At 43.9% G+C, this 18865-nt stretch overlaps 1 protein-coding gene across 2 annotated transcripts in view; it reads right to left on the reverse strand.

Moving 5' to 3' along the window:
* RPS6KC1 (ribosomal protein S6 kinase C1) overlaps positions 1–18865 on the reverse strand; it is a 159080-nt gene that overhangs the window by 114190 nt on the left and 26025 nt on the right. For both annotated transcript variants that reach the window (XM_077282284.1, XM_077282285.1), the window contains 2 exons: positions 17979–18094; positions 5424–5514 (listed from right to left, as the gene is read on the reverse strand). In XM_077282284.1, coding sequence (XP_077138399.1) covers positions 5424–5514; positions 17979–18094 — 207 coding nt within the window. The remainder of the gene's footprint in view (positions 1–5423; positions 5515–17978; positions 18095–18865) is intronic.

Genomic DNA, 18865 nt, shown 5'->3' on the forward strand with positions numbered 1-18865 from the left:
CAAATGGCACATGACTGTAACATTCCCCACAGAGGAAAGGAGTGCATTATGCGCTATTCAACATTTTTTTTTTTTTTAATACATGATACTTGAAGCAAGAAAATATTTCATTTAAGGTTAAGTTGTGCAAATTGAGAAAGAGAAGAGGCATAAAAGTGATGCACATCGACAACTGAACACTGTGTTTAATAAAAATATATATATACCATATATACACACAGTTGAAACCAGAGGTTTCCATACACTATATAAACAGACACATCTGCATGTTTTTCTCAATATCGGATATGAAGCCAGAATAAACCTTTCCTGTTTTACGTCAATTAGGTCCGAGTTAATTAGAGACACACCTGTGGATATATTTTAATGCACACCTGAAACACACGGCTTCTTTGTGAAGCATCATGGGAAAGTCAAGAAATCAGCCAAGATATCAGGAAGAGAATTGTGGACTTGAGCAAGTCTGGCTCATCCTTGGGTACAATTTCAAGATAATTGAAGGTGCCTCGTTCATCTGTACAAACAATTATACGCAAGTACAAACAAGATGGGAATGTCCAGCCATCATCCCGCTCAGGAAGGAGAAGGGATCTGTGTCCCAGAGATGAACATGGTTTGGTCTGACATGTGCATATCAACCCAAGGACAAAAGCAAAAGACCTTGTGAAGATGATGGTGGAAGCTGGTAAGATTGTGTCAATATCTACAGTGAAACCAGTACTGTATCAATATGCCAGGAAGAAGCCATTACTCCAAAAGAAACATAAAAAAGCCACATCAATGTTTGCAAATGCACACAGGAACAAAGACCTTAATTTTTGGAGACATGTAATGTGGTCTGATGAAAAAATAAAATTGAACTTTTTGGGCATAATGACCATCGTTACATTTGGAGGAAAAAGGGAGAAGCTTGGAAGCCTAAGAACACCATCCCTACTGTGAAACACGGCGGTGGCCGCATCATGTTGTGAGGTTGTTTTGCTGCAGGAGAGACTGGTGCATTTCACAAAATAGATGGCATCATGAGAAAAGAAGATTATGGGGCAACACTGAAGCAACATCTCAAGACATCAGACAAGAAGTTAAAGCTTGGGCATAAATGGGTCTATCAAAAGGACAATGACCCGAAGCACACTGCCAAAATGGTAACAACGTGGCTTCATGATAACATCAATGTTTTGGAGTGGCCATCACAAAGTCCTGATCTCAATCCAATAGAAAATATATGGGCAAAGCTGAAAAGGCTGATGCGAGCAAGGCAACCTACAAACGTTGATCAGTTACAACAGTTTTGTCAGGAGGAGTGGGCTCAAATTCCGACCAACCATTGTGAGAAGCTCATGGAAGGAGAACCCAAACGTCTAACCGAAGTCATTCAGGTTAAGGGCAATGGTACCAAATACTAATGAAATGTATGTAAACTTTTGACTTTGCAATAAGTAATAAAAATGCCTTAAAACATTCCCTCTCTCATTACTCTGGCATTTGGCAAATATAAATAAATTATGATAATCCTAAATGACCTTAAACGGGAAAGGTTTATTCTGATTTCAGGTCAGATATTGAGAAAAACATGAATGTGTCTTTTTATATAGTGTATGTAAACTTCTGGTTTCAACTGTATGTGTACTGTATATTATATATATTATATGAGTGAGTGTATGTGTGTGTACATATATGTATGTATGTATGTATGTATGTATGTATGTGTTTTTGTTTATTGTTCCAGTGTAATAGAACATATTTCTATAACCAACCATCAGGTTTTGATATGAGCTGACAGCATGTAATGCTTCATTTCTACTGCGGTGGTACTGTAGGAAAACTGCACACTTCGGGTACATGCACACACTGCATTTTTATCAAGTTTTTTTTTCTTCGCAGATTTGTCACAAAACCTTAAGGATTTCCTAGTCACAGCAAGTGAAAAATTCCTGATGTCTCATGCACACATTGGTTAGGTTATCCTTGCATTTCAGCGTTTTTGCTGTAGACATCAACCATGCTAATAAATAAGGGGGGGGGAAATGCATTAAAAAAAAAAAAAAAAAAAAAAAAAAAACATGAAATTTATGCTACTGGGTTTCCTTGCTATCACATTAGTATTTGCAGCAGATATTTCGGCTGCAAATACTGACCGTGTGCACATACCCTTAGACCTCAGACGGTCGTCTTAAGGTCACGTGTGAAAACTGAAAAATTTTCATTAGTGTTTCAGTTTTTCTTTTAAAAAAACGGCGGTTTCTCAAACTTCTATTTCTTTTTTTAAGGACCCTATGGGGACTGGGGGGATAAGTTATGACAAGCCTACGATCAGGGGACATTGAGATGTGAGGTCTGTTCACACGGGCCGATTTCTGCCAAAAATGAGAGCTGAGCGACTATATACATGGACGCTTGTTTTATGGCCTGTTCACATTGGCAGCTATAAACTGCATGTGGACCGAAGATGGGTAATATGGAGCCCTTCACTATTTGGAAACGCCCTAAAAACGAGCGATTTTGAATACTCCAGGAGTCAGATGTCTTTAAACGGTTAACCAGGCAGGAATAAGGACTGCATAGTTCCCGGGTCTGCGGCGTATGTGGCCACCGCCGCACCATCCTTCATAAAAATGCCATTTACTTGCCCCACAAAATTAGCAGTTGATTAATTCAGATTCTGTAGATTATTGCGGGTCACCACTGACAGCTGTATTATGAGCAATCATTGACGCCGAGTGCCACAACACTTAATTGGCGCCGTCACTTAAGGAAAAAGAAAAAATTAAATGGGTAAAAAACAAAAATTTTAAAAAAGGAAATAAAGGAAAAAAAAAGACAGGTATTCATGTTTCAAGTGTTTTGAAGGCCGGTTTGAATGCTGTTAACATATCAAATTTGCATCTCTCAATCACAGATGTTTCCAGGCTCCGACATTAAATTCCAAATATTTATGCAGCGGATTCATCAGGAGCCGCGGGCGGGGAGAGGCGACAACGCACAGCAATGCTGCCACCAAGAGGCGGAAGCTGGAACGGCACCTTACTTCCCCATGGTATCCCTATTGTTTATACCGGAGGTGCACGGCTGTCAGCGACAACATCCTGCCTCATCGGAAAATGGATTTATCAAATGTCCTGTGGAAAATTACCATTTATGCTACAGGATAAAAATGCCAGCCTACAGCCATCGAGAAAAAAAAAAAAAAAATGTATGGCACGGCTGGTCTTATCAAGACAAGGCACACACTGCTGTGTTTTCATACACTTGGTTTTAATAGTCTAAAGTTTATTATTTTTGCTAGATCATTTAACCCTTTCCTTCTGACCTGAAGAATCAAATTGCATAGTTAGGTTTTTTTTTACTGCACAATCAGTGGAAATGCCTAAAGACAAGGAAATGATGCTCAGTATTGTGTGTGGCTTCCACGTGCCTGTATGACCTCCCTACAACGCCTGGTGTGAGATAGCGCTTACAGCATGTGTTTGGAGACACTCGCTTAGCAATGGGATTCAGTCACACAGGCATGTTTTTCTCACAAAAACAGTCCATGCGGTTTATTCAGGTGTCATAAACCGCAACCACGAACATATACGGCTCATATCACAGACACTACACATGCTGGCCCTTACTTTGTCCAGTTGCCATGGGTGAAAGCATGCCGCACCGTTCGTTAGATCGTGGAACACAATAAGCACCAACAGTCTGAAGGTACCTTATGGGAGCTCCTGCTCCACACGCTGACTCCTTGTCAGTTCTCGCTCTCCCTGGGAAGCAGCCTTCCGGGATCACCAACTTGCCTGCCAGGCACACATCAGTCAGTCCAGACCCACTGAGGGACGGTAGCTTCCCCAACACAGTAGCCGTCACCGACTCTGCAAATCCATGGCCTCACCTCGTGCTCTTCAGGAATCCGGTCCACATTCTGGACCTCTCAGACGGCCTCTCAGTGCGCTAAACAGGGATCCGATCCTACTCCCAGGATCTCCCAACACACAAGCCTTCAGTGCCAAAGCCCCACCACGTTCTATTCAGGGAGAGATCACTCCCAACACATAGGCTTCCAGGACCTTGCACATGGACCAAATAGATCCATACACTCAGAACCATGTAACCCACATCCTGGTCACATTATTAACCTGTAACCTGACGCTCTGGGTGGGAGATGTGTGTGGTTAGCCAGACCCGCTCAGCAAGCCTCCCCTTACAAACTATACAAATACTTGTGGAACTACAGGTCCCAGAACAACATTACTTCAGGCTTACAGAGCAGACTCCCTCTGCGAAACATACCGGCCATTTACAATCATGCCGGACACTGTTTCATTATCACCATAAGGCTGGGTTCACATTACGTTAGTGGCGTCCATTAGACGGACTACGCTACACAGCGGCATAACGCGGTGTAACGTAGTCTGCTTAACGCCACCATTGACTCCAATGTCGGACGCATCACTAGCGCCCGCCCACAATGGGCGTGCGCTAGGGATGTGCCGTCATTGAGTGACGGACCCTGAGACGCGGGCTGCAGCGTTTCCAGGTCCGTCACTGCTAGCGCAGATAGAGCTAGCAGATGCTCTATCTGCGCTAGTATGCTGCCATACCGGCACTTATGTTTACAGCAGCCCGTTACCGTATGTGTTGAATGGGCTGCTGTAAACGTAATGTGAACCTAGCCTAACAGATACGCCTCCATGCATAGCCCGAGGAGCACACACAGCGCCCCCTAGCTACAGTATGGGACGCTGCATCACACTGGGCATGCTCCTGATGTTCTTCTGAGGGATCTCCTCCCAGACCTGGACTGAAGCATCCACCAACTCCTGGACAGTCTGTGGTGCAACGTGACGTTGGTGCATGGAGCGGGACATGATGCCCCAGATGTGTTTGGGGAACGAGCGGGCCAGTCCATAGATCTTCAATGCTTTCATCTTGCAGGAACTGCTGACACTCCAGCCACATAAGGTCTGGCATTGCCCTGCATTAGGAGGAACCCAGGGCCAACCGCACCAGCATATGGTCTGAGGATCTCATCTCGGTACCTAATGGCAGTCAGGCTACCTCAAGAAGAAGGGAGGCACGAGACGAGTATTATAAAAGGTCTTTTTCTTGTCCTGCAGGCCGCATTGGGGGCAGATGTAGAGCATTATAGAATGCTTTATATCTCCCCGGAAAGGTGGTAGCCGCATCTCACATAGAACAAACCTGGCGACAGGTTCCCGTAAATGCAATGTGTATGGTCCGGTGGGTCAAGCACCTTGCTATTCCACCTACCACATACAGTACCATAGGCTGCGATCAGTTTTTTTTTTATATTTTTTTTTATCATCATTTTGGTGGACCCTTTTTTAAAATAAGTACTAAAGTTAGTACATTTTAAGTAGCCCATATAAGTGGTCGAGCTTCAATACCAGACACAGTCTACGGACAAGACAACTCACCATCAGAACTACAGTCCGAGAGGCTATCGGGAAAATCTCCAAAAGGTTCTGCTGGACCGATCAGATCTGAGCCGTCATGCACGTCTCCACCCTGCAGAATAAAAAAAAAAAAAAAAAGAATATATCACATGTTCAAACCTGCCCTCCATTTACACAGAAGCGCAGGGGAACAAATGTAAGGAGGGGGGACGGTCACTGGCGAAAAAGACCTCATCGCCACCGAAGAAAACCGCACAGATGCAAGGATGGCGAAGTAGACTTTATAGTTATGGGGTAGGGGGAAACATTTTTTTCATGTTTTGAATCTCTCGATCGCCTGTACAATTGACGACAATGCTATTCATAGCTGAAAACCTCCAGCTTTATAAATATACTAGCTGAAGAGCCCGGCGTTGCCTGGGCATAGTAAATATCTGTGGTTAGTTATAGCACCTCACTTCTCTTATTTTCCCATCACACCTCTCATTTTCCCCCTCACATCTTTCATTTACCCCCTCACACCTCTCATTTTCTCCCTCACTCCTCTTATTTTCCCCCTCACTCCTCTCATTCCCCCCTAACACTTGTCATTTCGACCTCACATCTGTCATTTTCCGATCACTCCACTATTTTCCCTCACTCCTCTCATTTTGAACTCACACCTTTTCATTTTCACCTCACACCCCTCATTTTCACCTCACACCTCTCATTTTCCCCTCAGTATATACATGTTTGTCATCTCCCTTACATATAGTATACACCTGTATGTCATCTCCCCTGTAAATAGTATATACCTGCTGTCATCTCCTCCTGTATATAGTATATACCTGTATGTCATCTCTTCTGTATATACTATATACCTGTATGTCATCTCTTCTGTATATACTATATACCTGTATGTCATCTCCTCCTATATATAGTATATACCTGTATGTCATCTCCTGTACATAGTATAAACCTGTATATAATCTCCCCTGAATATAGTATATACCTGCTGTATGTCATCTCCTCTATATACCTATGTGTCATCTCCTCTTTTATATAGTATATACCTGTATGTCATCTCCTCCTGTATATAGTATATACGTGTGTCATCTCCTCCTGTACATAGTATATACCTTTAAGTCATCTCCTCCTGTATATAGTATATACCTGTGTGTAATCTGCTCCTGTATATAGTATATATCTGTGTGTCATCTCCTCCTGTATATAGTATATACCTGTGTCATCTCCTCCTGTATATAGTATATACCTGTGTGTCATCTCCTCCTGCATATAGTATGTACCTGTATGTCATCTCCTCCTGTATATAGTATATACCTGTGTGTCATCTCCTCCTGTATATAGTATATACCTGTGTGTCATCTCCCCTGTATATAGTATGTACCTGTATGTCATCTCCCCTGTATATAGTATATACCTGTATGTCATCTCCTGTATATAGTATATACCTGTATGTCATCTCCCCTGTATATAGTATATACCTGCTGTATGTCATCTCCTCCTCTATATACCTATGTGTCATCTCCTCTTTTATATAGTATATACCTGTATGTCATCTCCTCCTGTATATAGTATATACGTGTGTCATCTCCTCCTTTATATAGTATATACCTGTGTGTCATCTGCTCCTGTATATAGTATATATCTGTGTGTCATCTCCTCCTATATATAGTATATACGTGTGTCAACTCCCCTGTATATAGTATATACCTGTGTGTCATCTCCCTGTATATAGTATATACCTGTGTGTCACCTCCCCTGTATACAGTATATACCTGGGTGTCATCTCCCCTGTATACAGTATACATCTGTGTGTCATCTCCCCTGTATATAGCATGTACCTGTATGTCATCTCCTCTGTATATAGTATATACCAGTGTGTCATCTCCTCCTGTATATAGTATATCTGTAAGTCTTCACAAGGTTGCCACACACTGTTGTTGGTATGTTGGCCCATTCCTCCATGCAGATCTCCTCTAGAGCAGTGATGTTTTTGGCTTTTCGCTTGGCAACACGGACTTTCAACTCCCTCCAAAGGTTTTCTATAGGGTTGAGATCTGGAGACTGGCTAGGCCACTCCAGGACCTTGAAATGCTTCTTACGAAGCCACTCCTTCGTTGCCCTGGCGGTGTGCTTTGGATCATTGTCATGTTGAAAGACCCAGCCACGTTTCATCTTCAATGCCCTTGCTGATGGAAGGAGGTTTGCACTCAAAATCTCACGATACATGGCCCCATTCATTCTTTCATGTACCCGGATCAGTCGTCCTGGCCCCTTTGCAGAGAAACAGCCCCAAAGCATGATGTTTCCACCACCATGCTTTACAGTAGGTATGGTGTTTGATGGATGCAACTCAGTATTCTTTTTCCTCCAAACACGACAAGTTGTGTTTCTACCAAACAGTTCCAGTTTGGTTTCATCAGACCATAGGACATTCTCCCAAAACTCCTCTGGAGCATCCAAATGCTCTCTAGCAAACTTCAGACGGGCCCGGACATGTACTGGCTTAAGCAGTGGGACACGTCTGGCACTGCAGGATCTGAGTCCATGGTGGCGTAGTGTGTTACTTATGGTAGGCCTTGTTACATTGGTCCCAGCTCTCTGCAGTTCATTCACTAGGTCCCCCCGCGTGGTTCTGGGATTTTTGCTCACCGTTCTTGTGATCATTCTGACCCCACGGGGTGGGATTTTGCGTGGAGCCCCAGATCGAGGGAGATTATCAGTGGTCTTGAATGTCTTCCATTTTTTAATTATTGCTCCCACTGTTGATTTCTTCACTCCAAGCTGGTTGGCTATTGCAGATTCAGTCTTCCCAGCCTGGTGCAGGGCTACAATTTTGTTTCTGGTGTCCTTTGACAGCTCTTTGGTCTTCACCATAGTGGAGTTTGGAGTCAGACTGTTTGAGGGTGTGCACAGGTGTCTTTTTATACTGATAACAAGTTTAAACAGGTGCCATTACTACAGGTAATGAGTGGAGGAAAGAGGAGACTCTTAAAGAAGAAGTTACAGGTCTGTGAGAGCCAGAAATCTTGATTGTTTGTTTCTGACCAAATACTTATTTTCCACCATAATATGCAAATAAAATGATAAAAAAAACAGACAATGTGATTTTCTGGATTTTTTTGTCTGTTTGTCTCCCATAGTTGAGGTCTACCTATGATGTAAATTACAGACGCCTCTCATCTTTTTAAGTGGTGGAACTTGCACTATTGATGACTGACTAAATACTTTTTTGCCCCACTGTATATGTGTGTCATCTCCTCCTGTATATAGTATATACCTGTTTGTCATCTCCTGTATATTGTATATACCTGTGTGTCATCTCCCCTGTATATAGTATATACCTGTGTGTCATCTCCTCCTGTATATAGTATATATCTGTCTCATCTCCCCTGTATATAGTATATACCTGTATGTCATCTCCTCCTGTATATAGTATATACCTGTGTGTCATCTCCCCTGTATATAGTATATATCCGTCTCATCTCCCCTGTATATAGTATATATCTGTGTGTCATCTCCTCCTGTATATAGTATATACCTGTATGTCATCTTTCCTGTATATAGTATATATCTGTGTGTCATCTCCTCCTGTATATAGTATATACCTGTGTGTCATCTCCCCTGTAAATAGTATATACCTGTGTGTCATCTCTCCTGTATATAGTATATACCTGTATGTCATCTCCTCCTCTATATACCTATGTGTCATCTCCTCCTGTATATAGTATATACGTGTGTGTCATCTCCCCTGTATATAGTATTTATGTGTGTCATCTCCCCTGTATATAGTATGTACCTGTGTGTCATCTCTCCTGTATATAGTATATACCTGTGTGTCATCTCCTCCTGTATATAGTATATATCTGTATGTCATCTCCTGTATATAGTATATACGTGTGTGTCATCTCCCCTGTATATAGTATTTATGTGTGTCATCTCCCCTGTATATAGTATGTACCTGTGTGTCATCTCCCCTGTAAATAGTATATACCTGTGTGTCATCTCCTCCTGTATATAGTATATATCTGTATGTCATCTCCTCCTGTATTAGACCTCGTTCACACGTTATTTGGTCAGTATTTTTACCTCAGTATTTGTAAGCTAAATTGGCAGCCTGATAAATCCCCAGCCTACAGGAAGCCCTCCCCCTGGCAGTATATATTAGCTCACACATACACATAATAGACTGGTCATGTGACTGACAGCTGCCGGATTCCTATATGGTACATTTGTTGCTCTTGTAGTTTGTCTGCTTATTAATCAGATTTTTATTTTTGAAGGATAATACCAGACTTGTGTGTGTTTTAAGGCGAGTTTCATGTATCAAGTTGTGTGTGTTGAGTTGCGTGTGGCGACATGCATGTAGCGACTTTTGTGAGATGAGTTTTGTGTGGCGACATGCGTGTAGCAACTTTTTGTGTGCAGAGTTGCATGTGACAGGTTAGTGCAGCAAGTTGTGTGCAGCAAGTTTTGCGCATGGCAAGTTGTGAGCATGGCGAGTTTTATGTGTGGTGCCTTTTGAGTATGTGTAAGTTTTGTGTGAGGCAACTTTCGCATGTGTTGCAACTTTTGTGCATGTGGCAATTTTTCCACGTGTGCAAGTTTTGCGTGTGGCGAGTTTTCCATGAAGTGAGTTTTGCACGTGTGGCGAGTTTTGCGTGAGCCTAGTTTTGCATGTGGTGAGTTTTGCGCGTGGCGAGTTTTGAGCGGCGACTTTTGTGTTTCAACTTTTATGTGGCGAGGTTGGTGTATGTGTTGTGAAATGTGCGCTGAGGGTGGTATATGTGTTCAAGCACGTGGTAGTGTGTGGCGCATTTTGTGTGTGTGTTCATATCCCCGTGGTGGTGTGGTGATTATCCCATGTTGGGGCCCCACCTTAGCAACTGTACAGTATATACTCTTTGGCGCCATCGCTCTCGTTCTTTAAATCCCCCTTGTTCACATCTGGCAGCTGTCAATTTGCCTCCAACACTTTTCCTTTCACTTTTTCCCCCATTATGTAGATAGGGGCAAAATTGTTTGGTGAACTGGAAAGCGTGGGGTTAAAATTTCACCTCACAACATAGCCTATGACGCTCTCGGGGTCCAGACGTGTGACTGTGCAAAATTTTGTGGCTGTAGCTGCGACGGTGCAGATGCCAATCCCGGACATACACACACACACACACACACACACACACACACACACACACACATACATACATACAGCTTTATATATTAGACTAGCTGTACTACCCGGCTTCGCCCGGGTTAATGACTGCTGTTAGCAAAATAGAATGTGTTAACAAAAATTTATTCTGCACACAAAAACCACAAAACAAATAGATAGAAATGTAATTATTAAAAGGCAAAAACTAAGCAAATAGAAGCATTTCACAACATATATTAGCTTTGTTATACTGAGAATGTCTTTGTTGCCTATATTAACCAATCAGAGCTCAGGTTAATTAACTGTAGCAAAATAGAAGCTGAGCTGTGATTGGTTGCTATTGGCAGCCTGATAAATCCCCAGCCAACAGGAAGCCCTCCCCCCTGGCAGTATATATTAGCTCACACATACACATAATAGACAGGTCATGTGACTGACAGCTGCCGTATTTCCTATATGGTACATTTGTTGCTCTTGTAGTTTGCTTATTAATCAGATTTTTATTTTTGAAGGACAATACCAGACTTGTGTGTGTTTTAGGGCGAGTTTTATGTGTCAAGTTGTGTGTGTTGAGTTGCGTGTGGCGACATGCATGTAGCGACTTTTGTGAGATGAGTTTTGTGTGGCGACATGCGTGTAGCAACATTTTGTGTGTTGAGTTGCATGTGACAGGTTAGTGTAGCAAGTTGTGTGCAGCAAGATTTGTGCATGGCGAGTTTTGCGCGTGGCGAGTTTTATGTGTGGTGCATTTTGAGTATGTGCAAGTTTTGTGTGAGGCAAATTTTGCATGTGGTGCAACTTTTGTACATGTGGCAATTTTTCTGTGTGTGCAAGTTTTGCATGAGGTGAGTTTTCCATGAGGTGAGTTTTGCACGTGTGGCGAGTTTTGCGTGAGCCTAGTTTTGCATATGGCGAGTTTTGCATGTAGCGAGTTTTGAATGTAGCGAGTTTTGAGTGGTGACTTTTGTGTTTCGACTTTTATGTGGCGAGGTTGGTGTGTGTGTGTGGTGAAATGTGTGCTGAGGGTGGTATATGTGTTCAAGCACGTGGTAGTGTGTGGCGCATTTTGTGTTTGTGTTCATATCCCCGTGTGTGGTGAGTATCCCATGTCGGGGCCCCACCTTAGCAACTGTACGGTATATACTCTTTGTCGCCATCGCTCTCATTCTTTAAGTCCTCATTGTTCACATCTGGCAGCTGTCAATTTTCCTCCAACACTTTTCCCTTCACTTTTTCCCCATTATGTAGATAGGAGCAAAATTGTTTGGTGAATTGGAACGCGCGGGGTTAAAATTTCACCTCACAACATAGCCTATGACGCTCTCGGGGTCCAGACGTGTGACTGTGCAAAATTTTGTGGCTGTAGCTGCGACGGTACAGATGCCAATCCCGGACATACACACATACATACATACACACATTCAGCTTTATATATTAGATATACCTGTATGTAATCTCCTGTATATAGTATATACCTGTGTGTCATCTCACCTATATATAGTATATATCTGTGTGTCATCTCCTGTATATAGTATATACCTGTATGTCATCTCCTCCTATACATAGCATATACCTGTGTCATCTCCTCCTGTATATACTATATACCTGTAGGTAATCTGCTCCTGTATATAGTATATACCTGTGTGTCATCTCCTCCTGTATATAGTATATACCTGTATGTCATCTCCTCCTGTATGTAGTATGTACCTGTATGTCATCTCCTCCTCTATATAGTATATACCTGTGTGTCATCTCTCCTGTATATAGTATATATCTGTGTGTCATCTCCTCCTGTATATAGTATATACCTGTGTGTCATCTCCCCTGTAAATAGTATATACCTGTGTGTCATCTCCTGTATATAGTATATAGCTGTATGCCATCTCCTCCTGTATTAGCCCTCGTTCACACGTTATTTGGTCAGTATTTTTACCTCAGTATTTGTAAGCTAAAATGGCAGCCTGATAAATCCCCAGCCAACAGTAAGCCCACCCCCTGGCAGTATATATTAGCTCACACATACACATAATAGACTGGTCATGTGACTGACAGCTGCCGGATTCCTATATGGTACATTTGTTGCTCTTGTAGTTTGTCTGCTTATTAATCAGATTTTTATTTTTGAAGGATACCAGACTTGTGTGTGTTTTAGGGCGAGTTTCGTGTGTCAAGTTGTGTGTGTTGAGTTGCGTGTGGCGACATGCATGTAGGGACTTTTGTGAGATGAGTTTTGTGTGGCGACATGCGTGTAGCAACTTTTTGTGTGTCGAGTTGCATGTGACAGGTTAGTGTAGCAAGTTGTGTGCAGCAAGTTTTGCGCATGGCGAGTTTTGCGCGTGGCGAGTTTTATGTGTGGTGCCTTTTGAGTATGTGCAAGTTTTGTGTGAGGCAACTTTTGCATGTGTTGCAACTTTTGTGCATGTGGCAATTTTTCTGCGTGTGGCAATTTTTCTGCGTGTGCAAGTTTTGCGTGTGGCGAGTTTTGCACGTGTGGCGAGTTTTGCATGTGGAGAGTTTTGCGCGTGGCGAGTTTTGAGCGGCGACTTTTGTGTTTCTACTTTTATGTGGCGAGGTTGGTGTATGTGTGGTGAAATGTGCACTGAGGGTGGTATATGTGTTCGAGCACGTGGTAGTGTGTGGCGCATTTTGTGTGTGTGTTCATATCCCCGTGGTGGTGTGATTATCCCATGTTGGGGCCCCACCTTAGCAACTGTACAGTATATACTCTTTGGTGCCATCGCTGTCATTCTTTAAGTCCCCCTTGTTCACATCTGGCAGCTGTTAATTTGCCTCCAACACTTTTCCTTTCATTTTTTCCCCATTATGTAGATAGGGGCAAAATTGTTTGGTGAATTGGAAAGCGCGGGGTTAAAATTTCACCTCACAATATAGCTTTGACGCTCTCAGGGTCCAGACGTGTGACTGTGCAAAATTTTGTGCCTGTAGCTGCGACGCCTCCAACACTTTTCCTTTCACTTTTTCCCCATTATGTAGATAGGGGCAAAATTGTTTGGTGAATTGGAAAGCGCGGGGTTAAAATTTCACCTCACAACATAGCCTATGACGCTCTCGGGGTCCAGACGTGTGACTGTGCAAAATTTTGTGGCTGTAGCTGCTACGGTTCAGATGCCAATCCCGGACATACATACATACATACATACATACACACACACACACATTCAGCTTTATATATTAGATTGAATATATGTAGTGCGCTGCCCCTAGTGGCTGCATTTCATCATTGGATTTGGACTTTTTAGAAATTCTGCCGTGTCCCAGCAATGATGAAAAGGGGAACACTTTTTTTTTTACCTGGAAAATAGAAGTCTGGCACAGAAACTCACCATTAACCCACGCGTCTCTTCTTGGCTTTCTGCGCCTATTGCTTCTGTAGTAAAGATGCACGGGATCTAATATCTGTGCGCTGCAAATTAGGATCATGAGGCAGCGAGTAGGGGGATCTAATGTGATTTCCTTCAATAGAGGAGCTGCAGGGTTTTGTTTTTTGTTTTTAAACATCGGACTAGTACAAACTAGAGACAGCCAGTACAATTTCCATGTTCAGAAAAATGCAACATAAAACTTAATGAGAAACCTCCCTTTAAGGAGGCAAATTTTTTTTTCAGGGCTTTGGTGGGGACAAAAACAAAAAACAAAAAAAAGACTGTTTTGGTAGTTTAAATTTTTTTTTCTCTATTTATGGAGTCTGACATCTGGGTTATATAATTTATTATTTTGATAAAAAATATATTTGGTGTTACTGATCTATTTATTTTTACCTGGGGGAGTCAGGGGGCAGAGCTTGGAATTAATATAAATTTTTATGTTTTAAACTTTACCATGTATTAGTTAGCTCCCATAGTGAAATAAATCCCTTGAACATCCCTTATGGCAGCCCACTGGCGCCCTGTGATCACAAAACTTCTCTTTTCTCTAATCTATTTAGAAATAGGAAGTCTCTTGTCCCTGCATTTATGATTCCTCTCTTCATCTCCTGAACCAGTTGTTCCCTCCTTCTAATACCAAGGACTTTTGCAGTGACTCATGACTCACGCAGAGAAAATTGACCTCCAGTTCCTACATAGAGCTTACAAGAATTCAGCTAGTCAGTTATTAATCACTAGATGGTGGCCCGATTCTAACGCATCGGGTATTCTAGAATATGCATGTCCACGTAGTATATTGCCCAGCCCACGTAGTTAATTGCCCAGCCCACGTAGTATATTGCCCAGCCCACGTAGTATATTGCCCAGCCCACGTAGTATATTGCCCAGCCCACGTAGTATATTGCCCAGCCCACGTAGTATATTGCCCAGCCCACGTAGTATATTGCCCAGCCCACGTAGTATATTGCCCAGCCCACGTAGTATATTGCCCAGCCCACGTAGTATATTGCCCAGCCCACGTAGTATATTGCCCAGCCCACGTAGTATATTGCCCAGCCCACGTAGTATATTGCCCAGCCCACGTAGTATATTGCCCAGCCCACGTAGTATATTGCCCAGCCCACGTAGTATATTGCCCAGCCCACGTAGTATATTGCCCAGCCCACGTAGTATATTGCCCAGCCCACGTAGTATATTGCCCAGCCCACGTAGTATATTGCCCAGCCCACGTAGTATATTGCCCAGCCCACGTAGTATATTGCCCAGCCCACGTAGTATATTGCCCAGCCCACGTAGTATATTGCCCAGCCCACGTAGTATATTGCCCAGCCCACGTAGTATATTGCCCAGCCCACGTAGTATATTGCCCAGCCCACGTAGTATATTGCCCAGCCCACGTAGTATATTGCCCAGCCCACGTAGTATATTGCCCAGCCCACGTAGTATATTGCCCAGCCCACGTAGTATATTGCCCAGACCACGTAGTATATTGCCCAGACCACGTAGTATATTGCCCAGACCACGTAGTATATTGCCCAGACCACGTAGTATACAGCACAGAGCCACGTAGTATACTGCCCAGTCACGTAGTATATTGGCCAGTCACGTAGTATGCACCGTATCCCTGTTAAAAAAAAAAAAGAATTAAAATAAAAAATAGTTACATACTCACCCTCCGTTGGCTCCCGGATCGAAGCGGTTACCGATGGTCCTCGCGCGCTCCGGTCTGAAGAGTGCATTGCGGTCTCGCGAGAAGATGACGTAGCGGTCTCGCGAGACCGTACGTCATCATCTCGCGAGACCGCAATGCATGGAGCGGTCACCGGGGCGTCGCGAGGAGAGTCGGTAACCGCTTCGATCCGGGAGCATCGGTAACCGCTTCGATCCGGGGCCAAAGGAGGGTGAGTATGTAACTTTTTTATTTTTTTAATTATTTTTAACATTAGATCTTTTTACTATTCATGCTGCATAGGCAGCATGAATAGTAAACGCTGTTCACACAGGGTTAATAGCAGCGTTAACCGAGTGTGTTACACCACGCTCAACACTGCCATTAACCCTGTGTGAGCGGTGACTGGAGGGGAGTATGCGGGCGCCGGGCACTGACTGTGGGGAGTAAGGAGCGGCCATTTTCTTACGGACTGTGGCCGTCGCTGACTGGTCGCGGCAAAACAGCCACAACCAATCAGCGACTTGGATTTCCATGACAGACAGAGGCCGCGACCAATGAATATCTGTGACAGACAGACAGACAGACAGACAGAAGGACAGAGACGGAAGTGACCCTTAGACAATTATATAGTAGATGTGATATCATAAACCTAATGGAAAAGAGAAGAATTATCTTGGTAGAAAGGCAAAATGAGCAATTGTAAGTGCACATTGCTGTATATGTATAATATGATGACTGTGATATATTAGGAGGATAAAACTTTGATGGAAAGAGGAGGAGAGCGAGGAGGGGCAGGAGAGCGAGGAGGGGCAGGAGAGCGGGGAGGGGCAGGAGAGCGGGGAGGGGCAGGAGAGCGGGGAGGGGCAGGAGAGCGGGGAGGGGCAGGAGAGCGGGGAGGGGCAGGAGAGCGGGGAGGGGCAGGAGAGCGGGGAGGGGCAGGAGAGCGGGGAGGGGCAGGAGAGCGGGGAGGGGCAGGAGAGCGGGGAGGGGCAGGAGAGCGGGGAGGGGCAGGAGAGCGGGGAGGGGCAGGAGAGCGAGGAGGGACAGGAGAGCGGGGAGGGACAGGAGAGCGGGGAGGGACAGGAGAGCGGGGAGGGGCAGGAGAGCGAGGAGGGACAGGAGAGCGAGGAGGGACAGGAGAGCGAGGAGGGACAGGAGAGCGAGGAGGGACAGGAGAGCGAGGAGGGACAGGAGAGCGAGGAGGGACAGGAGAGCGAGGAGGGACAGGAGAGCGAGGAGGGACAGGAGAGCGAGGAGGGACAGGAGAGCGAGGAGGGACAGGAGAGCGAGGAGGGACAGGAGAGCGAGGAGGGACAGGAGAGCGAGGAGGGACAGGAGAGCGAGGAGGGACAGGAGAGCGAGGAGGGACAGGAGAGCGAGGAGGGACAGGAGAGCGAGGAGGGACAGGAGAGCGAGGAGGGACAGGAGAGCGAGGAGGGACAGGAGAGCGAGGAGGGACAGGAGAGCGAGGAGGGACAGGAGAGCGAGGAGGGACAGGAGAGCGAGGAGGGACAGGAGAGCGAGGAGGGACAGGAGAGCGAGGAGGGACAGGAGAGCGAGGAGGGACAGGAGAGCGAGGAGGGACAGGAGAGCGAGGAGGGACAGGAGAGCGAGGAGGGACAGGAGAGCGAGGAGGGACAGGAGAGCGAGGAGGGACAGGAGAGCGAGGAGGGACAGGAGAGCGAGGAGGGACAGGAGAGCGAGGAGGGACAGGAGAGCGAGGAGGGACAGGAGAGCGAGGAGGGACAGGAGAGCGAGGAGGGACAGGAGAGCGAGGAGGGACAGGAGAGCGAGGAGGGACAGGAGAGCGAGGAGGGACAGGAGAGCGAGGAGGGACACTTCTTTAAGTAATTTTTCTCATCTTGTTTTGTTTGTGCTGGCAGATTTTGCACCAAATTCCTCAAAATGGTGCATGAGGTTTGATAAATTAGGCTCAATTTCAAAGATTCCTCTATTTTCTCTTTTTTTGAACCTTTTTAAATGTCTCAATATTCTTTAAAATGTTAGTAAATTGAAAAATATAATAATAATAATAATAATAATAATTTGCACCCCTCTAGAGTACAATTACAGAAACATTTACTAACATTTAGTCTAGCATGATCAATAGGTCCAAAACCAGTCCCAGATCGTTAAGTAAACCTAAAAAAAAAACTAGTGTAAAAATGGCACAAAAGCCATTAAGAATTTGAGTCTAAAAAAATAAATGCCTGAAAACCAAACTTTAAAAAAAGAGTTCGATTAGACTGAAGTTTTACTTTCTCAAAATTTCCAATATCTGTGCTGTCAGTGCAGGAAACATTTATGTAGTTTACATCAAGACCTATTCACACGTGTTGCTCATGCAGGTTAATTGCATTTACCTTAAAAAAGTCTTGCAGTTGGGCGCTGTTGTAAAGAGCCGGGATGTTGGCGGAGAACTGCAGCAGATCCTCGGCACACTGGCGTCTCTCCTCTATGACACACTCGTCAAATCTCCCTGGAATAGACACGACTCATTAGAAGGCAGAGAAGACCATACAGACTGATACAAATCTTGCATCATGCGACGCAGCACCGGAATAAGGATGAATACTCCATAGGGATCAAACCAATCCTCATTTCTGGGACAGGAAATGAATTGATCTGCTGGAAAATAAACTTTCTTCAGGATCAAACATCTAGGTTTTTCACAAATAGATTATTTCCCACATCATCCAAGTTCAGCTTTCTAAAATCACCCAGATCATTGCTTCTTAGCTCTAATCATACAGAAAATGCCGGAGAAATCCCCAAAGGGAGATACATTGTAATAAATTGACTTCAAGATCCTTATTATAAACCACAGAAAACTGGTAAAAAAAAAAAAAAAAAAAAAAACACAGCATATATAAACAAGATTAGTCTTGAGTTTCGCCCAAGTCGCTTCATCCAGGGAGCAAAAAAAAAAAATCTACTTTTCTGTGAGTATAATAAAAGATTGTATTGCAGTACTTCAATATTTTGGCATTTTTCCGCTTGCTATATTATTAGATCTAAAAAGCAATACTCTGATTTGGGAATGCTGAATAACACTTCTATTTATGAACAATATTGATGTTTGAGTCTGAACAACGTTTTGTTCCCAGCAATTCAAGACATGCAAATGACGTTCCAAACCTGCAAAGTTTTTACACAGAATGTTGTTTATTTCGAGTATGTATTCTATCTATATATCTATCTATCTATCTATCTAAAAAAAAATTCAGATACAGTTGTAGTAACTTGATGT

This window comes from Ranitomeya variabilis, chromosome 2 (genome assembly GCF_051348905.1).
Source record: "Ranitomeya variabilis isolate aRanVar5 chromosome 2, aRanVar5.hap1, whole genome shotgun sequence".
Lineage (NCBI taxonomy): Eukaryota > Metazoa > Chordata > Amphibia > Anura > Dendrobatidae > Ranitomeya > Ranitomeya variabilis.